The following is a 19,673-nucleotide window of genomic DNA, read 5'->3' on the forward strand; positions in this document are numbered from 1 at the left end:
CAAAACTCAGTAAAAGCTCTCAACCATGCTTTCTTTCCCCTTTCCCCCTCTGCCTCCTGACCCACCCTAGTTCTTCCCCGGGTGGACTTAAAACTATTTGCGTCTGCTATGTTTACAATTGGTTTGGTATGAAATATTTCATGCATGTGGACAAGGCAGTCGGAAAGAAAAATGGAGGGTGGGGAGGAATGAGAACTGTGTTAGGGTGGTTTATATATGGCTTTTTCCAGACATTTCTATATCAGGCAACACATTTTAACGCCCACCATGGACAAAGAAGATGGGGAAGCCACCTCGAAACGGGGGTTGAAAGAGCAGACAGGATAACTGCTCTCAACGAAAACTCCGGGCTCGGAAGAGGCGGTATCGGGCCGGGTCCGTGTGATTCTGCGCAAGAGCAGCACAGCCCACCTTCCTTAGAAGCCGGAACCCTGGAGACTCGTTTCGACGCTTCCCAGGCTGCAGGGAAAGCCCAGTTCCCAGCCCTCCCGGAAGTTGTTGCACAGTCGTTTCCGGGGCGGTGTGAGGTTGGGGAGGACTCCGAATGGGTCGCAGCCGCAGCCGGTCCCCGCGGAGGGGTGAGTCCAGAAGCAGTTCTGAGGGTCTGGGGCTCGGTCGAAGACCCGTCCCCCCTTTTGTTCCCAGTCCAAGGGCCTCGGAGAGGGGGGACCTTTTCTCAGGAGGAGAAGAGAGGGAGTGGATGGGGAACGAAGACCTGGGCCCTACACGCTTCAGCCCTCGGATTTGAAGGCAGTTTTTTTCCGAAGTTGGGGTTTCGCCGACCCTTTGTCACCCTCATACAGTAACTTTTGTTGTCCTTGTGACTGGGGAGTGTAGTCAGGCCACGGTTCCCTTAATTTCTGGGTAACCGATTGCAAGTCATTCAGCCTTCCTGCGTCCGAGTTCCCGTAATTAGACATTGGGGGTAATATTGCTTACCTTTAAAAACTGAAGTGAGAATTGATGCCACACTGCGTAACACGCAGCATGTGATACCGCCAGGTTCTTAAATGCTCCGGGTTTCCTTCCCAGTTTATAGTAGGGAAATCGATGGTTAGGAGTTTGCGTGCAGGGAGCTCACCTCGTAATGTTTTCTGGCCCATGAAGGGGGTAGTGAGAGGTAGAGAAGCCAGGACTCGGATTGGGAGATGTCATGTAGTCCCTCGATTCTGCCCCATCGTTAGTTTTTATCACCTTCAGCTAATCAGGGTTGATCTTAAAAGTTAAATGAGCCCTCGAGCCACAAAGGGCTATTGAGCACTTAACATGTTCTCAATCGGAATTGAGAACTGCTGTTTAAGTGTCGAATACACACCGGATTTCCTTGATTTAATGCGGAAAAAAGAAAGAATAAAGTGTCTATTTTTTTATAAGGAGCACAGGTTGAAATGCTAGTAGTTTGGATATATTGGGTTAAATCTATACTGTTAAAATTAATTTCATGCGTCTTTTTAATTTTTTTAATGTGACATCTAGAAATGGCGCGCTTTATATTACTATTGGTCGGCGCAGCATCCAGTAGATGTGGGAGGTAATTTTCGGCTCTACAATTTTGTGTTTATATTAGAGCGTAGGCGGTCCCGGTCCACCTCCCGAGAGAGAGAACGCAGGCGCCGAGAAAGGTCCCGGTCACGAGAGCGAGATCGGAGAAGAAGCCGCTCTCGATCCCCGCACAGAAGACGTTCCAGGTAAGTGCAGAAAATAACCAGAAGTTTTACCACAGCTTTGTAGTCGCTGCGCTTGACTCTGTTATTATCACTTACAAAGGCACTTATAATTTCATGAAATGAGGGGAACTTTATCCCACTTTATTCTAAACCTAACATTCCCATTGATAAAATGGGGTTGATAACATTCCACATAGTAGAGTTGCTGTGAGGAGTAAATGAGAAATAATACATGAAAAGCACTTAGCTTAGCAAGAGTAAGAAATAAGTGTTTTGTATTTTTGTCTTATTTTTTAATTAACTTTTGGTGATAATAATTTATTCAAGTATATAATCAAGAATGTGAGATCTTGGTGTATATGTATAACTGATTCACTTTGTTGTAAAGCAGAAACTAACACACCATTGTGAAGCAATTATACTCCAATAAAGTTGTAAAAAAAAAAAGAATGTGAGATCTTGGAAGAATCTTAGAAGTGGACTCTGATTCTTTTTTTTTTTTTAAATAAATTTATATATTTATTTATTTTTGGCCGCATTTGGTCTTTGTTGCTGCATGCAGGCTTCTTATTGTGATGGCTTTTCTTGTTGCGGAGCACCGGCTCCAGGCACGCAGGCGTCAGTAGTTGTGGCTCACGGGCTTTAGAGCGCAGGCTCAGTAGTTGTGGTGCACAGGCTTAGTTGCTCCATGGCATGTGGGATCTTCCTGGCCCAGGGATCGATCCCGTGTCCCCTGCACTGGCAGGTGGATTCTTAACCACTGCGCCGCCAGGGAAGTCCTTGGACTCTGATTCTTAATAAGCATCAGACACGTTTGTTTGTTTTGTTGCTTTTTTCTGCCTTACAGAAAGATTTTTTGCCCTAGCTATACTGAGTGTAACTGATGATTAAACAATAAATAATTTTTTGTTAACAATCAGGGCCTAGGCAGAACCTTCTTCCTCATTCTGCTTTGGGGAACAAATTCCTGGTGCTCTAGAGCCTGGCTTTTGTTTAGCCTTTACCTTGCAGGCACTCATGTATATCTGTGCTCATCAACACAAGTCACCAGGTATGTCTCTGTTTCTGACATCTTTACTTATTAAATTTTAGGTCCCCAAGACGACATAGATCCACATCTCCTTCCCCTTCTCGACTAAAAGAAAGAAGAGATGAGGAGAAGAAAGAAACAAAAGAAACAAAGAGCAAAGAACGTCAGATAACTGGTAATGTTATTAGATAAATAACTGTAGGAAAAGTACAGCCATGTTTAGATAACTTCAGTTATGATAAAATTATAAAAGTATAATTTTTGAACATTTAACTATTAAGTTTTTTATAGTGTTCATTGCATGTAGTTTTGAGATGTTGTTTTAATTGTACCTTAGTTGCTGGTTATCTGGTGCTCTAGATACAAGGACAGTTAAAAACATGAGAATATTATATTTTGGAAGTATCGTCAAAACTAGTGTTCTGTCTGATATTAAAGGTGGTCCTTCCTAAAGGCTCCAAGCATGTCCTTTTTTAAATATTTATTTATTTATTTTTGGCTGCGTTGGGTCTTTGTTGCCGTGTGGGGGCCACCCTTCATTGCAGTGCATGGGCTTCTCATTGCGGTGGACTCTCTTGTTGCAGAGCACGGGCTCCAGGCACGTGGGCTTCAGTAGTTGTGGCTCGCGGGCTCTAGAGCGCCGGCTCAGCAGTTGTGGTGCAGGGGCTTAGTTGCTCTGCGTCATGTGGGATCCTCCCAGACCAGGGATCTAACCTGTGTCCCCTGCATTGGCAGGCAGATTCCTGTCCCCTGTGCCACCAGGGAAGCCCCCAAGCATGTCCTTTTAAGCAGTCTCTTAGATGGAGGATGGAGAGTGCAATCCTTCCTCGCCCCTTGAGTTATATGCTATCCAAATTGAGGAGTTTCTTTCATTAAACTCAAATCTTTAGCTAATTGTTTAGTGTATTCTCTGCTGGTAAGCCACCTCTCTTTTTATATGTATAGAATGATAGAGTTTAAAATTTTGTCACTTATTTTTGTAGAGGAAGACTTGGAGGGCAAAACAGAGGAAGAAATAGAAATGATGAAGTTAATGGGATTTGCCTCCTTTGACTCCACAAAAGTAAGTAAAACATGTAGCCAGTTAAGTATTCTTATTTGAATTGATCTGTCCTATTTTTTCCATATTCTTTTACTATCACTTGTAATTTCTTCCACTGATACAAGTTTTTTGTTAGAAGACAGTGGCTATCTGTGTGAAGGGATTTGAAAGCAAAGAGAAGGAAGTGGTGAGCTGCCATTGGAATTCAGGGAGTATTTGCCTGGGATATTTGAGTTAGATCTTAAAGGGCCAGTAGAGGTGATCAGACAAAGAAGAGGAGGAAGATCATTTGAAACAGAGGGAAAAGCTCATGACAATGCCATGTAGGCATTAAAGAGCATAGAGTATTGTGGGAATTTCAAATTCAGTGACTAGTGAAAGCCTGTTGGTGGGCTGGTGGCTACGAATGAGGCTAGAAATAGAGGTGGGAGGCAAATCGCAGAAGGCTTGTGATATCTTTAGCCATGCTGAGGAACTTAGAGTTGATTCTTTAAGTGATGAGAGGAAGCAGTGGTTTTTAAGCAAGGGAGTAACAGATTATATGCGTGTTTTAGAATGATGATCTGGGGCTTCATGGAGGACAAATGGGAGGCTGAGAGAACTGCCGTCGTGCAGTGAAAGATGATGAAGGCTTGAACTGAGAAGAGGGGCTGGAATATTGAGAACCATTCAGGAACCAGAGTTAGTGGTGGTGGGATGGAGGTGAGTAGTCAGTGATGACTCTGAAGTGTCAGGCTGATAGGGTTAACCAAAGAAAGGATTATAGGAAGGGGAAGTGCTGTGAAACAGAACGAAGTGCAGCTGCCAGATAAAGATGGCATTGCGTAGTTGCATGCATATCTCATAGCTCAGAAGAGGGGTTGACAGGAGTTTGAATGCTCTCTAAGCCCTGACCATAATCCTGGAGAGAATAAGGAAGTAGGGGAGGCAAAAGCGGGAGGGATTGTGGAGAGGGAGATGAAGAGAGGGAGGTGGGAGAGAGATAGGGAGATAGGGAAGTAGGCAAAGGGGAGATGGAGGGAGAGAGGAAATTGAATGAAGAGAGAAGGGAGGATAGAGAGGGGAAGCTAGTAAGGATAGGCAGGGAGAGTGTGTGTGGAGAGAGAGAAAATATATTTTTAAAACTTTCTTTTATAGAATTTTAAGTCCTTTTAATTTTGCAAACTGAAGTTGGAATTTTTGAGGAGAGTTGTCAAAAATAATCCACTTCCCCTAATCTTGTGTTCCATTGAGTTGTGAATGGAGTGGGGTAATCTCAGGTGCTATAAGAGTTTCTTTCTAACTGATGTGATTATGTGGGGCTCCCATGTATTTTTTTAAATGACACTGTATGACCTAAGAGGAGTACTAGAGGCATGACTGTTTTGAGGTGAGAAAATTAAGAATGCGCTCTTGTTCTCACAAATGGTTATGTGAAGTGAACCCCATTTTAGAATTTAATGCAGTTTATGTCTCAGGTTTTTTTCTTGAATATACCAAACCCTTATTTGTTATTCAGAAGAGCATTTTATGAGTGAACTGGTTTATTAATACATATATTGAGTGAATAAGAATATCTCCAAAATGAGACAACTAAATAATAAGTTTTTAGAATAGTGAAGGACCTTCACTATTAGAATTCTTTTCTCTTTTGGTTTTACTGTTGCTGGATGTTATGTTTGAAATTCCTGAGAATCAAATGTAAAGATGGAGCCACTACTTTTAAATATAGTCTTTTAAATGTTTGTGTATAAAGGAGAAATTAGGTGAGAATTTATAGATCCCATAAAAATTATGGAGTACCATAAGAACAAATGATGTCAGTTGTTTTTTTAATGTCATCTACAAGGATGTTAATTTAATTTGTATGCAGTTGGCTTCATGACTATCAGTTACAAAGTCTCTCAGCTCATTTGTATTTTTCAGTAATGTGTATCTTGTGATATTTCATCATTAATCTGTGGTGGAACCTCTTCATATGCCAATGTAGTCACTTATTTTCCCTTCCCTTTTAGCATTCTAAAAAGTTTCAAAGTTTGGTTATGCTTATTAATGGATAATTTTCTATTCCAGCATGTAAATGAGAAGAGGGCTAATAATATACAACTCTACAAATAGTTTTCAAAAATCAGAAAGCCTTTAGTAACTGAACTTAGTAAAAAGGTTAACATCATTTACTTTTTTTTTTCCAAGTCATGCCTACCTCCTATTCTTGGGAGGTTAAAATAATACACCTTAAGTAATTTACTCCGTATTCCCCCAGCCCCCAAAATGCAGTGAAAACAGGAATAGAAAAGGAAGACCAAATATACTTGTTTTAGCTCAACTTCAAATATATACATACCTCACCTGTGCATGCCAGTGGATAAGAATCCTTTTTTTCGGCCTAACACAGATATCTAATAAGTATGCTAAAGGTACTCAGGGTACACGCCCGTGAGTAATAATAGGGGAGGGAGGTTATGTGTGTGTTCCTGCACATGCACTCACGGAGGCATTAACTGGCAGTGTTCATACGTTTAACAGTCATTTTCTGAGCACCTGCAAGTGCAGTAGCCTAGGATGTGACAGTTGCAAAGGTCACTCACAGCCATATCCCTCCATCAAGCTCCATATGAGCTTGCAGTCTGATGGGAAATAACCTCGTGTATGTGATGTTACACATCATGATCATGCAGAGTAGAAAATGCAGGGTATTGTGAGGAAAGCACAGTTCACATTCTATGGGAGTTAGAGAAGAGGGTGCTTCCTGGCAGCTGGATCATTTGAATTGGGCCTTGAAGGATGCATAAGAACCAGATGGTTGAAGATTGGATGGGGGTTGGGAAGGCAATTCAGGCATGAGGAACAGAAAGTGGAACAGGTTGACTCAAAAGACCCATAAAGGAGTTACTGAAAAAAAAAAAAAGTCCGAGATACAAGTGATACAACATTAGCATCTGTTATTCTGATTCTTGATTTAAAAATGAAAGCTTCAAGGCCTATGTAAGAAATGGGATTTAGATAGGAATTGGTGACTGATTTGAGAATGCCATCAGTTAAGGTCATAAGTTAAATTTTTGCAAATGGATTTTTCTGGAGAAAATATCCATAACTTGTATTTGGTTTTGAAGAATTCTTTGACCAGAAAAGGTGAGGCTCTGCTACCCAATTTCCCTGTATGTCTTGCACATAATACATATACCATGAGTGTTTGTTGAATATTGGTTTATTTGCTTATGTGTGACTATAAAAAATGTGAACAGAGAGTTATAACGCTTGGGAGGTCATGGGATATCATCAGGATCTGAAAATTCTTTAACTCATTGGACTACCTCATGCTTAAATGAGTCTTGCCATTTAAGAGGGTCTGTGGGATGCAGCTCTTTGATCAAGGCATATAATATGTTCTTTCTCTGGTGTGTTGTTTGCTTGTTTGTTTGTGTGTGTTTTGTTTTTTGGTTTTTGTTTCTTGCTTTTCTCCAGGGGAAAAAGGTGGATGGCTCTGTAAATGCCTATGCCATAAATGTGTCTCAGAAGAGGAAGTATAGGTATGCATAGCTGCCATTATTATGTTTGAACTAATATAAATTATATGCTTGGGAAAGAATTTTTTATGGGATAATGATGTTTGTAGGAAATGTAGCAGTTTTCCAAACAGTCCCTTACTTTAATAGTTTCCATATTGTCCCTTGTTTTAATCTGCCTTGTTTATATTCTTGTATGTTAAAATAGTTTCCCATTTACATGTGAACTAGTAACTTATAAAGAAGGGTAGTTGGCTTAAATATTTTAGGGCTCTAAGTAGTTCTTTCTTCAAAATAACATAGTCTCAAGTCTTTAGGCTTTAATTTCATTATAATTATAGGTTTTAAAATAGATTCCTCCTGAATTATTTACCTAACTTGATTGTATAAGGATTTCAACTGTAAATATCCTTCTGTTAAATATAGGTATATTTTATTAATACCACAGAACAAACCAATCCATACTTGAAATCTCACTGAATGAATGGAAAAGTCATGACATCTTCAAACATTGCCTTTCTCTCTACATTTATCACTGATAAAAGACTAATATTCCAATTAATTTAGAATATGAGTAGTGTGATTTGAGACTGCTGTGAGTTAAAGTACCAGAATCATCAACAGTCCATTGTAAAATTACCTTCAATTAAGGTCTTATGGGGAGAACTAGTACAGTGTGAAATCAGATTTGCTTGATGGGTATGTATTTTGAAACTCTTCTCTATTTCCTTAAACTAGCTAGGTGTTTAGTGTTACCTAAAATAAATATGGATTTTTAGTTGATTTTTTTAAAGTCTGTAGAATCTTCCCAAATAATATTGGAAGTATATTTCCGTACCTCTATTTGGATTTTAACTTTGAATACTTCTTTCCCTAGACTTTGCCATTTTAAAAATGGTTTATAGGTTTAATTTCTGAAGCAAGTGATTACTTCTTTTGTAAGACAAATCCAGAATTGTTTTTAATGACAATAAATTTTCTCATCATAGGCAGTACATGAATCGAAAAGGTGGATTCAACAGACCTTTGGATTTCATTGCATGAGAATTGAAATATTGAAGAATGATTTTTTTCCCCTCACCTTGATCAGAACAGTGGATTTTGTATTTTGTATTTAATATTCATCAAAACGGGATCACAGTCCCTCCTCCTTGTAAAGTAAGAAAATTTTATTTATGATGTGTGTAGTTCACTTACCCTGCCTCAAAAAAAGGTCAAATATTACATTTTTTTCCTTTAGGAAATTTCATTTGGGGCAATCATCAACCCCATTTTTTTGTCCTTATTCCTATGGAAACTGTATATGTCTTCTTCTTGGATGCTCTTTATGACTTTTTAAAACACATAGGAGTAATTTGGAAGTAAGTTTCTCAAATAAAACAATATTTTTACCCTTTTGTATTTGATACTTTTATTACTAGGTAAAAGAATCTCCCTACATGTTTTCTTTTTTCATACATAGATTTAGGTATCATGATTCTTTATAGTTTAAAAATTAGAAGAATGAAAAAGTATAACTGGATTTTTGTATCTTCTGTGTTTTTGCCCCCCAAATACCATTTTTCCCCAATAGAAAAGCAATACATGCTTATTATTTTAAAAATTAAAAAAAAAAAAACTTGGGAGCAATCAGAAAGTAGGGGGGAAAAGCCAAAAATCAGCCAATAATCTACCACCAGAATATTAATATTTTGGAATATGTGTTTCCAGGCTCCTATGGGTATGTATTTCTTGCCCCTACCCAAAGAGATCAGAATGTTTATGCTGCTCTCTTTTACTAATCCTTATACTCCCATGTACTGTGAACTTTTTTTTTTTTTTTGGCTGCACTGGGTTTTTGTTGCTGCACTTGGGCTATCTCCAGTTGCGGCGAGCTGGGGCTACTCTCTGTTGCAGTGCGCGGGCTTCTTATTGTGGTGGCTTCTCTTGTTGCAGAGCATGGGCTCTAGACGCGCAGGCTTCAGTAGTCGTGGCTCGTGGGCTCTAGAGCGCAGGCTCAGTAGTTGTGGCGCACGGGCTTAGCTGCTCCGCCGCATGTGGGATCTTCCCAGACCAGGGCTCAAACCCGTGTCCCCTGCATTGGCAGGCGGGTTCTTAACCACTGCGCCACCAGGGAAGCCCATACTGTGAACATTTTTTTAAATGCTCTTATAAATTCTTTGAAAACTTACCTTTTAATAGCTAGTTGGTTATAATTTATTAATTAATCCTTTATTGGTGAACATTGCCTTCCCTCCCATGATTTGCTGTTACAATTAAAGCTGTGAGTAGACTATTTAGGGGTTAAAAAAAAAAAACAAAATACAACACCAGGACATCCCCAGCAGTCCAGTGGTTAAGACCCTGCCTTCCAATGCAGGAGGCGCAGGTTGCATCCCTGGTCGGGGAACTAAGATCCCACATGCCCATGCCATGCAGCGCGGCCAAAATAAAAAACAAACCAAAACAAAACACAACACCTGTGAGTAGTATCCCTGTTACACGTATCTTTTTGTACTTGTTGCCTTATTTCCTCATGTTTCATTCTTGGAGGTGGCATTGCTGGGTGAGATAAAGGGTGCATGTTTTACCCTTTGTGTGCATGTTTTAAGGCTTTTTTTTTTAATATTTATTTTTATTTTTTGGCCGCATCTGGTCTTAGTTGTGGCACGCAGGATCTTTCGTTGCAGTACACAGGCTGCTCTCTAGTTGTGGCTCACCGGCTCCAGAGCATGTGGGCTCTGTAGTTGTGGCACATGGGCTTAGTTGCCCCGCGGCCCTCACCAGTGAAGTATGAGCTTTTCCATTTCATATACGTGTACCAGTACTGAGTGTATTTTTTTCTTAAGTTTCCACTCTGAAGGTTAAAATAATGGCATTTGGTTTTGTTTAATTTCTAAGGAAGGTGAACATTTTAAGAATGCGTTAGCCATGTATATTTCTTTTGTTTAATACTAATTCCAGACCTTGGCTCCATTTGTCTTTTTTTTTTTTTTTTTTTTGCGGTACGCGGGCCTCTCACTGTTGTGGCCTCTCCCGTTGCAGAGCACAGGCTCCGGATGCGCAGGCTCAGCGGCCATGGCTCACGGGCCCAGCCTCTCCGCGGCATGTGGGATCTTCCCGGACCGGGGCACGAACCCGTGTCCCCTGCATCGGCAGGCGGACTCTCAACCACTGTGCCACCAGGGAAGCCCTCCATTTGTCTTTTGACAAGCTTTTCTTTTTCTTATTTGAAGGAAGCTCTTTTTATATTGAAGATAATGACTATTACCTATTCTGTTTCTATCTCAGTGATATTTGAGGCTTTGTGGCTAGATTTTAAATTTTGTGTTGTATTTTTTTTGAGTAAGTAATATAAACCATGGAACACAATTTAGACAGCACAAAGGGTATATAGTGATGAGCTAATTGTGTATCCTTTCAGAGATATTCCATGTATACACAAGCATATAATATATATGTATATGTATCTTATTACTCAAATTTAAGCAAACTCTACACACTATTTTGCACTTGTTGTTTTTTCATTTACTACTACGTCTTAAGATTGTTTCTTATATTGCCCCTTATTTTTTATTTTTATTTTATTTTATTTTTTTTTTTTGCGGTATGCGGGCCTCTCACTGTTGTGGCCTCCCCCGTTGCGGAGCACAGGCTCCGGATGCGCAGGCCCAGCGGCCATGGCTCACGGGCCCAGCCGCTCCGCGGCATATGGGATCCTCCCAGACCGGGGCACGAACCCGTATCCCCTGCATCGGCAGGCGGACTCTCAACCACTGCGCCACCAGGGAGGCCCTACCCCTTATTTTTTAAGGGCAGCAATTATAGTTTGTTGTAGGATGGACTATAATTGGACATTCAAGTTGTTTCTTATCTTTTGGTATTAAAAAAACAATGATGTGGGGACTTCCCTGGTGGTGCAGTGGTTAAGAACCCGCCTGCCAGTGCAGGGGACACGGGTTCGAGCCCTGGTCCTGGAGGATCCCACATGCCACAGAGCAACTAAGCCTGTGCACCACAACTACTGTGCCTGCGCTCTAGAGCCCATGAGCCACAACTACTGAGCCCGCATGCCACAACTACTGAAACCCATGTGCCTAGAGCCTGTGCTCCACGCCAAGAGAAGCCACCGCAATGAGAAGCCCATGCACCGCAACAAAAACCCAATGCAGACAAAAATAAACGAATAAATTATTTTTTTAATGATGTAATTACTATTCTTATATGTCTATGATTTTACAAGTGTCTAGCTGGATTTTAAATCCATACTGCATCTGAAATTTGACCACCTATTGTAGGTCTCTAAAAGCTTTCCTGGCAAATTAGTTCCCTGTAAAGAAAATAATAGTAGTGTGACTGCACTGCATAATACAGTATACAGAGCACCTTGGTTCATTTAGTCCTTATCCGATAGAGCAGGTACTATTATCTCCATTCCCAGATGAGAAACCTGAGGCTATTCAGACCTAGAGGCAGAAATGATTAGTGTTTATACTACCTACTGGCTTCAGTACTCAAATATTTAAATGTGCTGCATCAGCTGCACAACGTGTAGTACCCATCGCACAAGCGTCACTGCCCCGAGCAGGTGGATTATTTTGCTTAGACTCTTTGCCCGGGAAGCTAAATAGAATCCCATACCCCCACCCTCCAAAATACTGTCTATCTGTAAATCACCTATGACAAGGACTTTCTTTTTTTTTTTCTTTTTTTTTTTTTTGCTGTACGCGGGCCTCTCACTGTTGTGGCCTCTCCCGTTGCGGAGCACAGGCTCCGGACGCACAGGCTCAGCGGCCATGGCTCACGGGCCCACCCGCTCCGCGGCATATGGGATCCTCCCAGACCGGGGCACGAACCCGTGTCCCCTGCATTGGCAGGCGGACTCTCAACCACTGCGCCACCAGGGAGGCCCGACAAGGACTTTCTGACCACATTTTTGCACATCTAAAGAAATGAGACCCAATTGTTGTCTTATTGGGAAACTAAAACTTCTGGGATGAAATAATACGCCCAAAATCAGATGATAGGTTTTTGGATTGTCATGTTAGTGTGGTTTTAGTAGAGATTTGACTTGAGATCCTCAAGGCAGCATACTTTGTAAAGAAATAATCTGAGAATACCCAGTAGGTCGATAGGTTCACTCTCCGTGAGCTAACACCAAAGAAATGGGACAGGAGGAAATCTTTAAAGATCCAGAGATAAGACACCTCTGATCTTAATAGAAGTCTTGGTTTGAAGGAACTTTTATCCATCAGATATTCTGTGAGAATAAGAAAAATGGAGCATCCTTGTCTTCTCTAACAGGCTACTGCCTCTCAGAAGACATAAGTTTTGCCAAATCTTCTAAGTATGTAAATGCTAAGAGTGTTCCAGGGCCCAATCCATGGACTCTCCAATCTCCCTCTGGTGAGTCATGCATCCACATAGCTTCAAACATCTTCTGCCATGGCTCTCAAATTGATACTTCTAGCCTGACCATTTTACTGAATTCCAGGCTTGTATATGCACTTGGATTATTAGGCAGCTCAAGTTTAAGATGAATTGAATTCTCATTTCCCTGCCCAGTCTTCTTCTCTGAGGCTTCCCCATCTCAGCAAGTGGCCTCTCCATTTACACCTTTGCTCAGAGCAAAATCCTTAGGGGGTCATCCTTGACTCTGCTCTTTCTCCTGTGCCCCACATTTGATTCATTAGAAATCCTTGCGGCTCTAACATCAGAGTGTATTTTGAATCCAACCACTATTTTCCCCAGATTTACTGTGATATAATTGACACACAATTTTAAGAGATTGAAAGTGCACGTTGTGATTTGATGTACACTGAATCTGACTACTTTTCACCATCTGTACTAACAGAAGCCATCTCTCTTGCCTGGACTACTACAGTAACCCCCAATGGGTTTCCTTCCTTCCCTTCTGCCTCAGTTTATTCTCCACCTAGCAGCAGAGTGAACCTTTTAAAATGTACATCTGGTCATATTGCTCCTGGCTCTGGTGGGTTTCTATCATTTACAGTGAAGACCAATCCTTACTGTGGTCTACACACCTGTATAGTTTGGAACCTGGCTTCCTGCAGCCTCACCCTTGCTATTGCACTCAGCCACGCTGCTAGCCTCTTTGCTGTTCCTTGAGAACAGGTATGCATCTACCTGAAGACTCTTCCAACTTGCTTTTCTTCCCGGAATGTTCCTCCTCCCCCTCCCCCTACCTCTCAGATTTACATGGTTAGTAGATTTACACAGTTATGTTGTTCAGGTCACTGCTCAAAATAAGTTCATTCCTAACCACCTTGTCCAAAATAGTAGCTTCCCCTTCCCTCTCTATCCCTTTACCCTGTTTTACTCTTTTTATTTAGCATTTTAAAAACTGAGATAGAATTCACCCTTCAAAAGTATATCATTTCAGGGAATTCCCTGGCGATCCAGTGATTAGGACTCCGTGCTTCCACTGCAGGGGACACGGGTTCAATCCCTGGTCAAGGAACCAAGAGCCTGCAAGCTGTATGTGGCACGGCCAAAAATAAATAAATAAATAAAGTATACCATTTCAGTGGTTTTAATATATTTACAGAGTTAAGTATTTATTACCACTATCTAATTCTAAAATATTTTTATCATCCCAAAAAGAAACCCCATACTCATTAAAGTCACTCCTCATCCCTCCCCATCCACCTCTACCCTCCACCCCAGAAACCACTAAATGTACTTTCTGTCTCTAAAGGTGTGCCTATTCTGGACGTTTGCATTTAAATGGATATTTCAAATGGATGGAATCACAAAATACGTGACCTTCTGTGTCTGGCACCTCTTGTGCTTTTACATAGCATAATGTTTTCAAGGTTCATTTATGTTGTAGCGTATATCAGTACTTCATCCCTTTTTATGGCTTATAATATTCTGGTCTGGGGATATACCATATTTTTTTAATTACTGTATTTATTTTGGCTGCGTTGGGTCTTCACTGCTGCGTGCGGGCTTTCTCTAGTTGTGGAGAGCGGGGGGCTACTCTTTGTTGTGGCGCGCTGGCTTCTCACTGCGGTGGCTTCTCTTGTTGCGGAGCACGGGCTCTAGGCGCACCGGCTCAGTAGTTGTGGCTCACGGACTCTAGAGCGCAGGCTCAGTAGTTGTGGCGCACGGGCTTAGTTGCTCCGCGGCATGTGGGATCTTCCCGGACCAGGGCTCGAACCCATGTCCCCTACATTGGCAGGCGGATTCTTAAGCACTGCGCCACAGGCAAGTCCCCAGATTTTTATTTATAAGTCATCAGTTGATGGGCATTTGGGTTGTTCCACTTCTTGGCTATTATGAATAATGCCGCTATGAACATTCATATACAAGTTTTTGTATGAACATATGTTTTCAACTCTCTTGGGTATATAACTAGGAGAGGTACTACTGGGTCATACAGTAACTCTGTTTAACTTTTTGAGGCACTGTCAAAACTGTTTTCCAAAGCAACGGCATTATTTTACATTCCCACCAGCAATGTATGAGGGTTCCAGTTTCTCCACATGCTCTGCAAAGTTTCCTTTTCCTTATAGCTTATAACGGCCTGACACACTCTATATTCATCTATTACTTTCTGGTTCTTCCACTAGACTTTGAACTTTCAGGAGTAGGGCTTCTGTCTTGTTTGCTGCTGTAGCCCCAGCACCACACAGTGCCTGGCACACAGTAAAGCACTCAATAAATGTCTGTTGAATTCATGAATATAGTTCAGTAAACTTTTTTCACTTAACCACTTCCCTTGGTATTTTTTTAAATTAATTTTTATTGGAGTATAGTTGATTTACAATGTTGTGTTAGTTTCTGCTGTACAGCAAGGTGAATCAGTTATACATATACAAATATCCACTCTTTTTTGAATTTTTTTTTTTTTGCGGTACGCGGGCCTCTCACTGTTGTGGCCTCTCCCGTTGTGGAGCACAGGCTCCGGACGCCCAGGCTCAGCAGCCATGACTCACAGGCCCAGCCGCTCCGCGGCATGTGGGATCTTCCCGGACCGGGGCACGAACCCGTGTCCCCTGCATTGGCAGGCGGACTCTCAACCACTGCGCCACCAGGGAAGCCCTATCCACTCTTTTTTAGATTCTATTCCCATATAGGTAATTACAGAGTACTGAGTAGAGTTCCCTGGGCTATACAGTAGGTTCTTATTAGTTATCTGTTTTATATATAGTAGTATGTATATGTCAATCCCAATCTCCCAGTTTATCCCTCACCCCTTTCCCCCTTGGTAACCGCAAGTTTGCTTTCTACATCTGTGACTCTATTTCTGTTTTATAAATAGGTTCATTTGATTCCACATATAAGCGATACCATATGATATTTGCTTTCTCTGTCTGACTTACTTCACTCCACTTCCCTTGGTTTCTAAGTTAACCTTTAGTTGCCCAACTCATAAATGAATACATTTTTCCTATAAAAATTTTAAAACATTATGACAGCTAAATCTGTTTTGCACAGCCCTGGTTCACTGTGAATCCTTTGTGGTGTTTACTTCCAGATCTTATGCATGTATGTATGTAACAGAGTTAGTGTTGGAAATGAGGAAAATACACAGTTTGGCCTTCTTTTTTTTTTTTTTTTTTTTTTGGCCTTCTTTTTTTTTAACACAAATAATATGCTTTAAGGATCATTTTACAACTTATTTACTCAGCACTGCCTTGGGGATGTTTCCATGCCAACTTATGTACCTCTACCTTTTTTTTTAACTGCTACATAGTGTTCAGTGTAATGTATGTACCCCTGTCTAGCCATTGCTCTATTTTTAAAGTAGCAAATATTTGTGGAATAACTAACTTTTGCAAAGCAGTGTTTTTAAAGGTTTTTAAATTTTAATTTTCTGATATTGGGTATCATGATATTAGAGTGTCCAAAGTAGCCACAAAGAAAGGGACTGATATTAAAGCAGAAAATTACAGTTCTTTTTTTTTTTTTTTTTTTTTTGCGGTACGCAGGCCTCTCACTGTTGTGGCCTCTCCCATTGCGGAGCACAGGCTCCGGACGCGCAAGCTCAGCGGCCATGGCTTACGGGCCCAGCCACTCTGCGGCATGTGGGATCTTCCCGGACTGGGGCACGAACCCGTGTCCCCTGCATCGGCAGGCGGACTCTCAACCACTGCGCCACCAGGGAAGCCCACAGTTCTGATTTTTACACTTAGAAGAATAAAATCAATTCCTCAAAAATTTATAAAACAGAATTCATTTTAATGTCATAGTGGTTAACTATGTCAAACTCAGTTATAAATAGTGTTTTTTAATTCAGCAGTTTTGGAACTTTTTAGACAGTTAAGGATTATACTATCAACAGTGTCTTCCCTGCCACTCTGAGGTACTCACTGAAAGGCACCTTCTCTGGCAGAGCTCCCGTTGCATTTAATGAACCTTCCCCTCAGCATCGGCATTTACATACTGTCCTATACCCACCTGGAGTATAAACCCCTCAGAGGAAGGAAACTGGGGCTTTCTAAAATATGTAGTAAAGATTATCTGACAAGTATAATCTTTTGTGGTTCCCATTTTCAATATTTTCTTTTACTCCCCAGTTCTATTAGTTTAGCTTGATGCCTGATCAAAGATATAAACCATTGTCAGCCTATGTTTATCTTATTACAGATAGCTTTTTATTTAAAATTCTGGTCATAAAATTCAGGTTCAAACATTTTGGAATTTCGAATTCTTATTTTGGGGGTTGTGCCTATCTGTCAGTGCTTATGTAATGCCTTTGAAGTGCTAGGTGCTGGGAGTCACCACTTCTACTTTGTTTTAGGATTTCATTTCTTTTTTCAAAATCTGTACTTTCAGATTATCTTATTTAACTGGTCATTGTAATGTATTTGTGTAAAATAATTTCCAGAAAAACAAGAAAAAACCCTTTGTTTTATACTTACTGCTTGATGTCCAGTAGATGGCACCAAATGCCCTTTGGAGTTCTTCATGATACTAATTCCTGGTTGGTATTGCTGGCTTACTGATCATGTCTTCCACCACTGCCAAGGAACAGAAAGGTGTCCATTCTTTAGTCGAATTCTCTGATTGTTATATAACTTAGTATTTTTGTTTGGAGTTTAAGATAGACCTCTTGGTGTTTAAATGGTTCCTTGCTATATCTCAGATTTCAAACTTTTTTCCTTTTTTATTTTATTTTATTTTATTTTTTATTTTTTATTTTTTTGCAGTACGCGGGCCTCTCACCGCTGTGGCCTCTCCCGTTGCGGAGCACAGGCTCCGGACGCGCAGGCCCAGCGGCCACGGCTCACGGGCCCAGCCGCTCCGCGGCATATGGGACCCTCCCGGACCGGAGCACGAACCCGTGTCCCCTGCATCGGCAGGCGGACTCAACCACTGCGCCACCAGGGAAGCCCCCTTTTTAAATTTTTTGTAAGTGTGATTTTCAATCAGAGCAATTCTAGGGGAAGGATCATGACTTTGAAATAAGACTGGGTTTTAAAAAAAGAGTTGAGGGTAAGGGAAAGAATAAAGAGATTCTGAGTGTTCATAATAAAATCAAAGAGAAAATATAGAAGTATACAAAATCCAAAATTAAGGTAATGAAATCAAAGTGTTTTTACTGTCAGTTTGGGCACTTTAGAAATGTATTCATTTCACTATGATTTTCAAATTTGTTTTACAGATAACTTGCAGTTAAAACATACTCTTTAAAACTTATATTCCCATTCTTCTAGCTTTTTTGTGCTTTCTTGAAAACCTTTATCTTCAGTGGTAAAGGTGAATATTTATTAGTTTTCATAAAGAATCACCTTTTAGGTCCAATTAACCATTAAAACCAGAAGATATGTGTTCTGTATGTCAGGCCTGGTTTACTGCATTTATTCTACGTATTAATTCTGTTGAGTTTATTTAATTTTAATGGATTTGTCAACCATTAAAAAGGACACATTTAAAAACTTACCATCGTAATGTTTTTCTTTCTTTTTCCCCAGTGTTTGAGTGTCATTGTTTGTGACTCATAGGGAAATCCGTCTCTTAGTTGTCTTGTTTTTAGAACAGCTACCAACTGGAGCATTGACACCATGGGCTCTGAGTGAAACAGATCTAGGTTCAGTTTCCATTTCTGGCTGAATGGATGTCTAGGAAATTCATTTAGCTTCTTGGGCATCAGTTTCCTCATGTGCAAAATGTAGATAATTAACCTATCTAATGGGGTTATATTGAGGATTAGCAATAATGTAGGTAAGTTACCTGACAGGCTATTGTTTTCACATATTGGCAACAATAAACTTTTCTAAAAAGCTTTGTTAAATATGTTCATGCTTTACTCATTTCTATATTCAGGACTCTCAGTTTACGAAGAGTTTTATTTCCGTTTCTTAAAATGGAGATGTCAGTATATTAACAAAGTAACTTGGGTCTTGAGATAGCTTAGGGAACGATTCCTAAATAAAGTTTTTAGTTCTACGTACATTTATATTGGTGCCACACAAACACCATTCATAGCCGTCTTGAAAAGGAAGGATTATTTTTGCGTGTTCTCCTCTAGAATTAAAAGGGAAGGGAAAACCCCGAAAAAGATTTATGTCAAAGAATCTCAGAATTCATCGCCAATCTGTAGGTACAGGAAGTTTCTGAGCTTTTAAAACCCAGTCGCGTGAGGGAGTAATCAGCCAGTACTTGGGGCGGGGGTAGTGCCTAGTGCCTTTGGAGAGCTCAGCGCTGTATACAGCCTCCCTATTCCAGCGCTTTCTGAGGAGAGAAAAAAACGCTGGGCGGCGAACACTGGACAGGAGACAGGCTTTTCCCCGAGCCCCTCAGCCACGTGGCGCTCGCCGGAGCCCCAGGCCCACTGCCCTACCGTCGGGCTGTCTGCCGCTCTCCCTTCGGAGAGATTTCGCGGCTGGGCCCTCGACCTCGGGAAGCCTGTAACCTCCGGGTCTCGGCCGGCAGGCCCAGGGATCCAGCCCCGAACCCGAGCGGGGCAGAGCGCCCAGGTGACGCGCGGTGCCAGCTTCCACTCGAGGGACGCCCAGAAGGTCCCCGGAACTTTTCCCCGGAGACAGGTCCCGGCAACAGGTCCGAGGTGGGTCGGGTGGAGCCGAGCCTGGCGGCGGCCGGTGAATCACCGCCGTCGGCGCCCGGGTCAGCCCTGACGGCCCATGCCAGATACCGCGAGGAGCAGCCGGGCCGCTGACCACCAGCCATTCAGGGCTCGCTGGCCTGGGGAAAGGTGACGTCATCGTAGCTGGGAGGTGTAGGAAGGTTCCACCAATGGGAGACAGGCAGAGTGCCTTGCTTTCTGTAGCTCTTGGCCAATACTAACAAAGCAAAAGGGGGCCCGGTTGTCGGTATAGAGCCAATGGAAAACAGGGAAGGAGCACGAGGCGGAGTTGCGAATCCTATCACCAATTGGAAAGAGAGGGTGGAGCCCGGGCCTTATCAAGCGTGACCAACCAGCGAGAGGCGCGGACCCTGAGGGGCGGGGCCGTAATGCCTTCCCCCAATCGGACAGGGCC

The 19,673-nt window shown here is 41.7% G+C and overlaps 2 protein-coding genes across 2 annotated transcripts; one reads left to right on the top strand and one right to left on the bottom strand.

Moving 5' to 3' along the window:
• The first annotated feature begins 469 nt into the window (after positions 1 to 469).
• SNRNP27 (small nuclear ribonucleoprotein U4/U6.U5 subunit 27) lies at positions 470 to 8,621 on the top strand. Its single transcript, XM_082642268.1, has 6 exons — positions 470 to 578; positions 1,568 to 1,688; positions 2,760 to 2,872; positions 3,681 to 3,760; positions 7,184 to 7,248; positions 8,214 to 8,621. Exons 1-6 carry the CDS (start codon positions 545 to 547, stop codon positions 8,266 to 8,268), a joined length of 468 nt encoding a protein of 155 aa, XP_082498394.1. The 5' UTR covers positions 470 to 544; the 3' UTR covers positions 8,269 to 8,621.
• Positions 8,622 to 15,375: 6,754 nt separating this feature from the next.
• LOC309815684 (uncharacterized protein) lies at positions 15,376 to 19,540 on the bottom strand. Its single transcript, XM_082642617.1, has 2 exons — positions 19,016 to 19,540; positions 15,376 to 18,243 (listed from the first exon to the last, which is right to left on the bottom strand). Exons 1-2 carry the CDS (start codon positions 19,360 to 19,362, stop codon positions 18,171 to 18,173), a joined length of 420 nt encoding a protein of 139 aa, XP_082498743.1. The 5' UTR covers positions 19,363 to 19,540; the 3' UTR covers positions 15,376 to 18,170.
• Between the last annotated feature and the right edge of the window lie 133 nt (positions 19,541 to 19,673).

Source organism: Mesoplodon mirus (genome assembly GCF_964341445.2).
Source record: "Mesoplodon mirus genome assembly, chromosome: 14".
NCBI lineage: Eukaryota > Metazoa > Chordata > Mammalia > Artiodactyla > Ziphiidae > Mesoplodon > Mesoplodon mirus.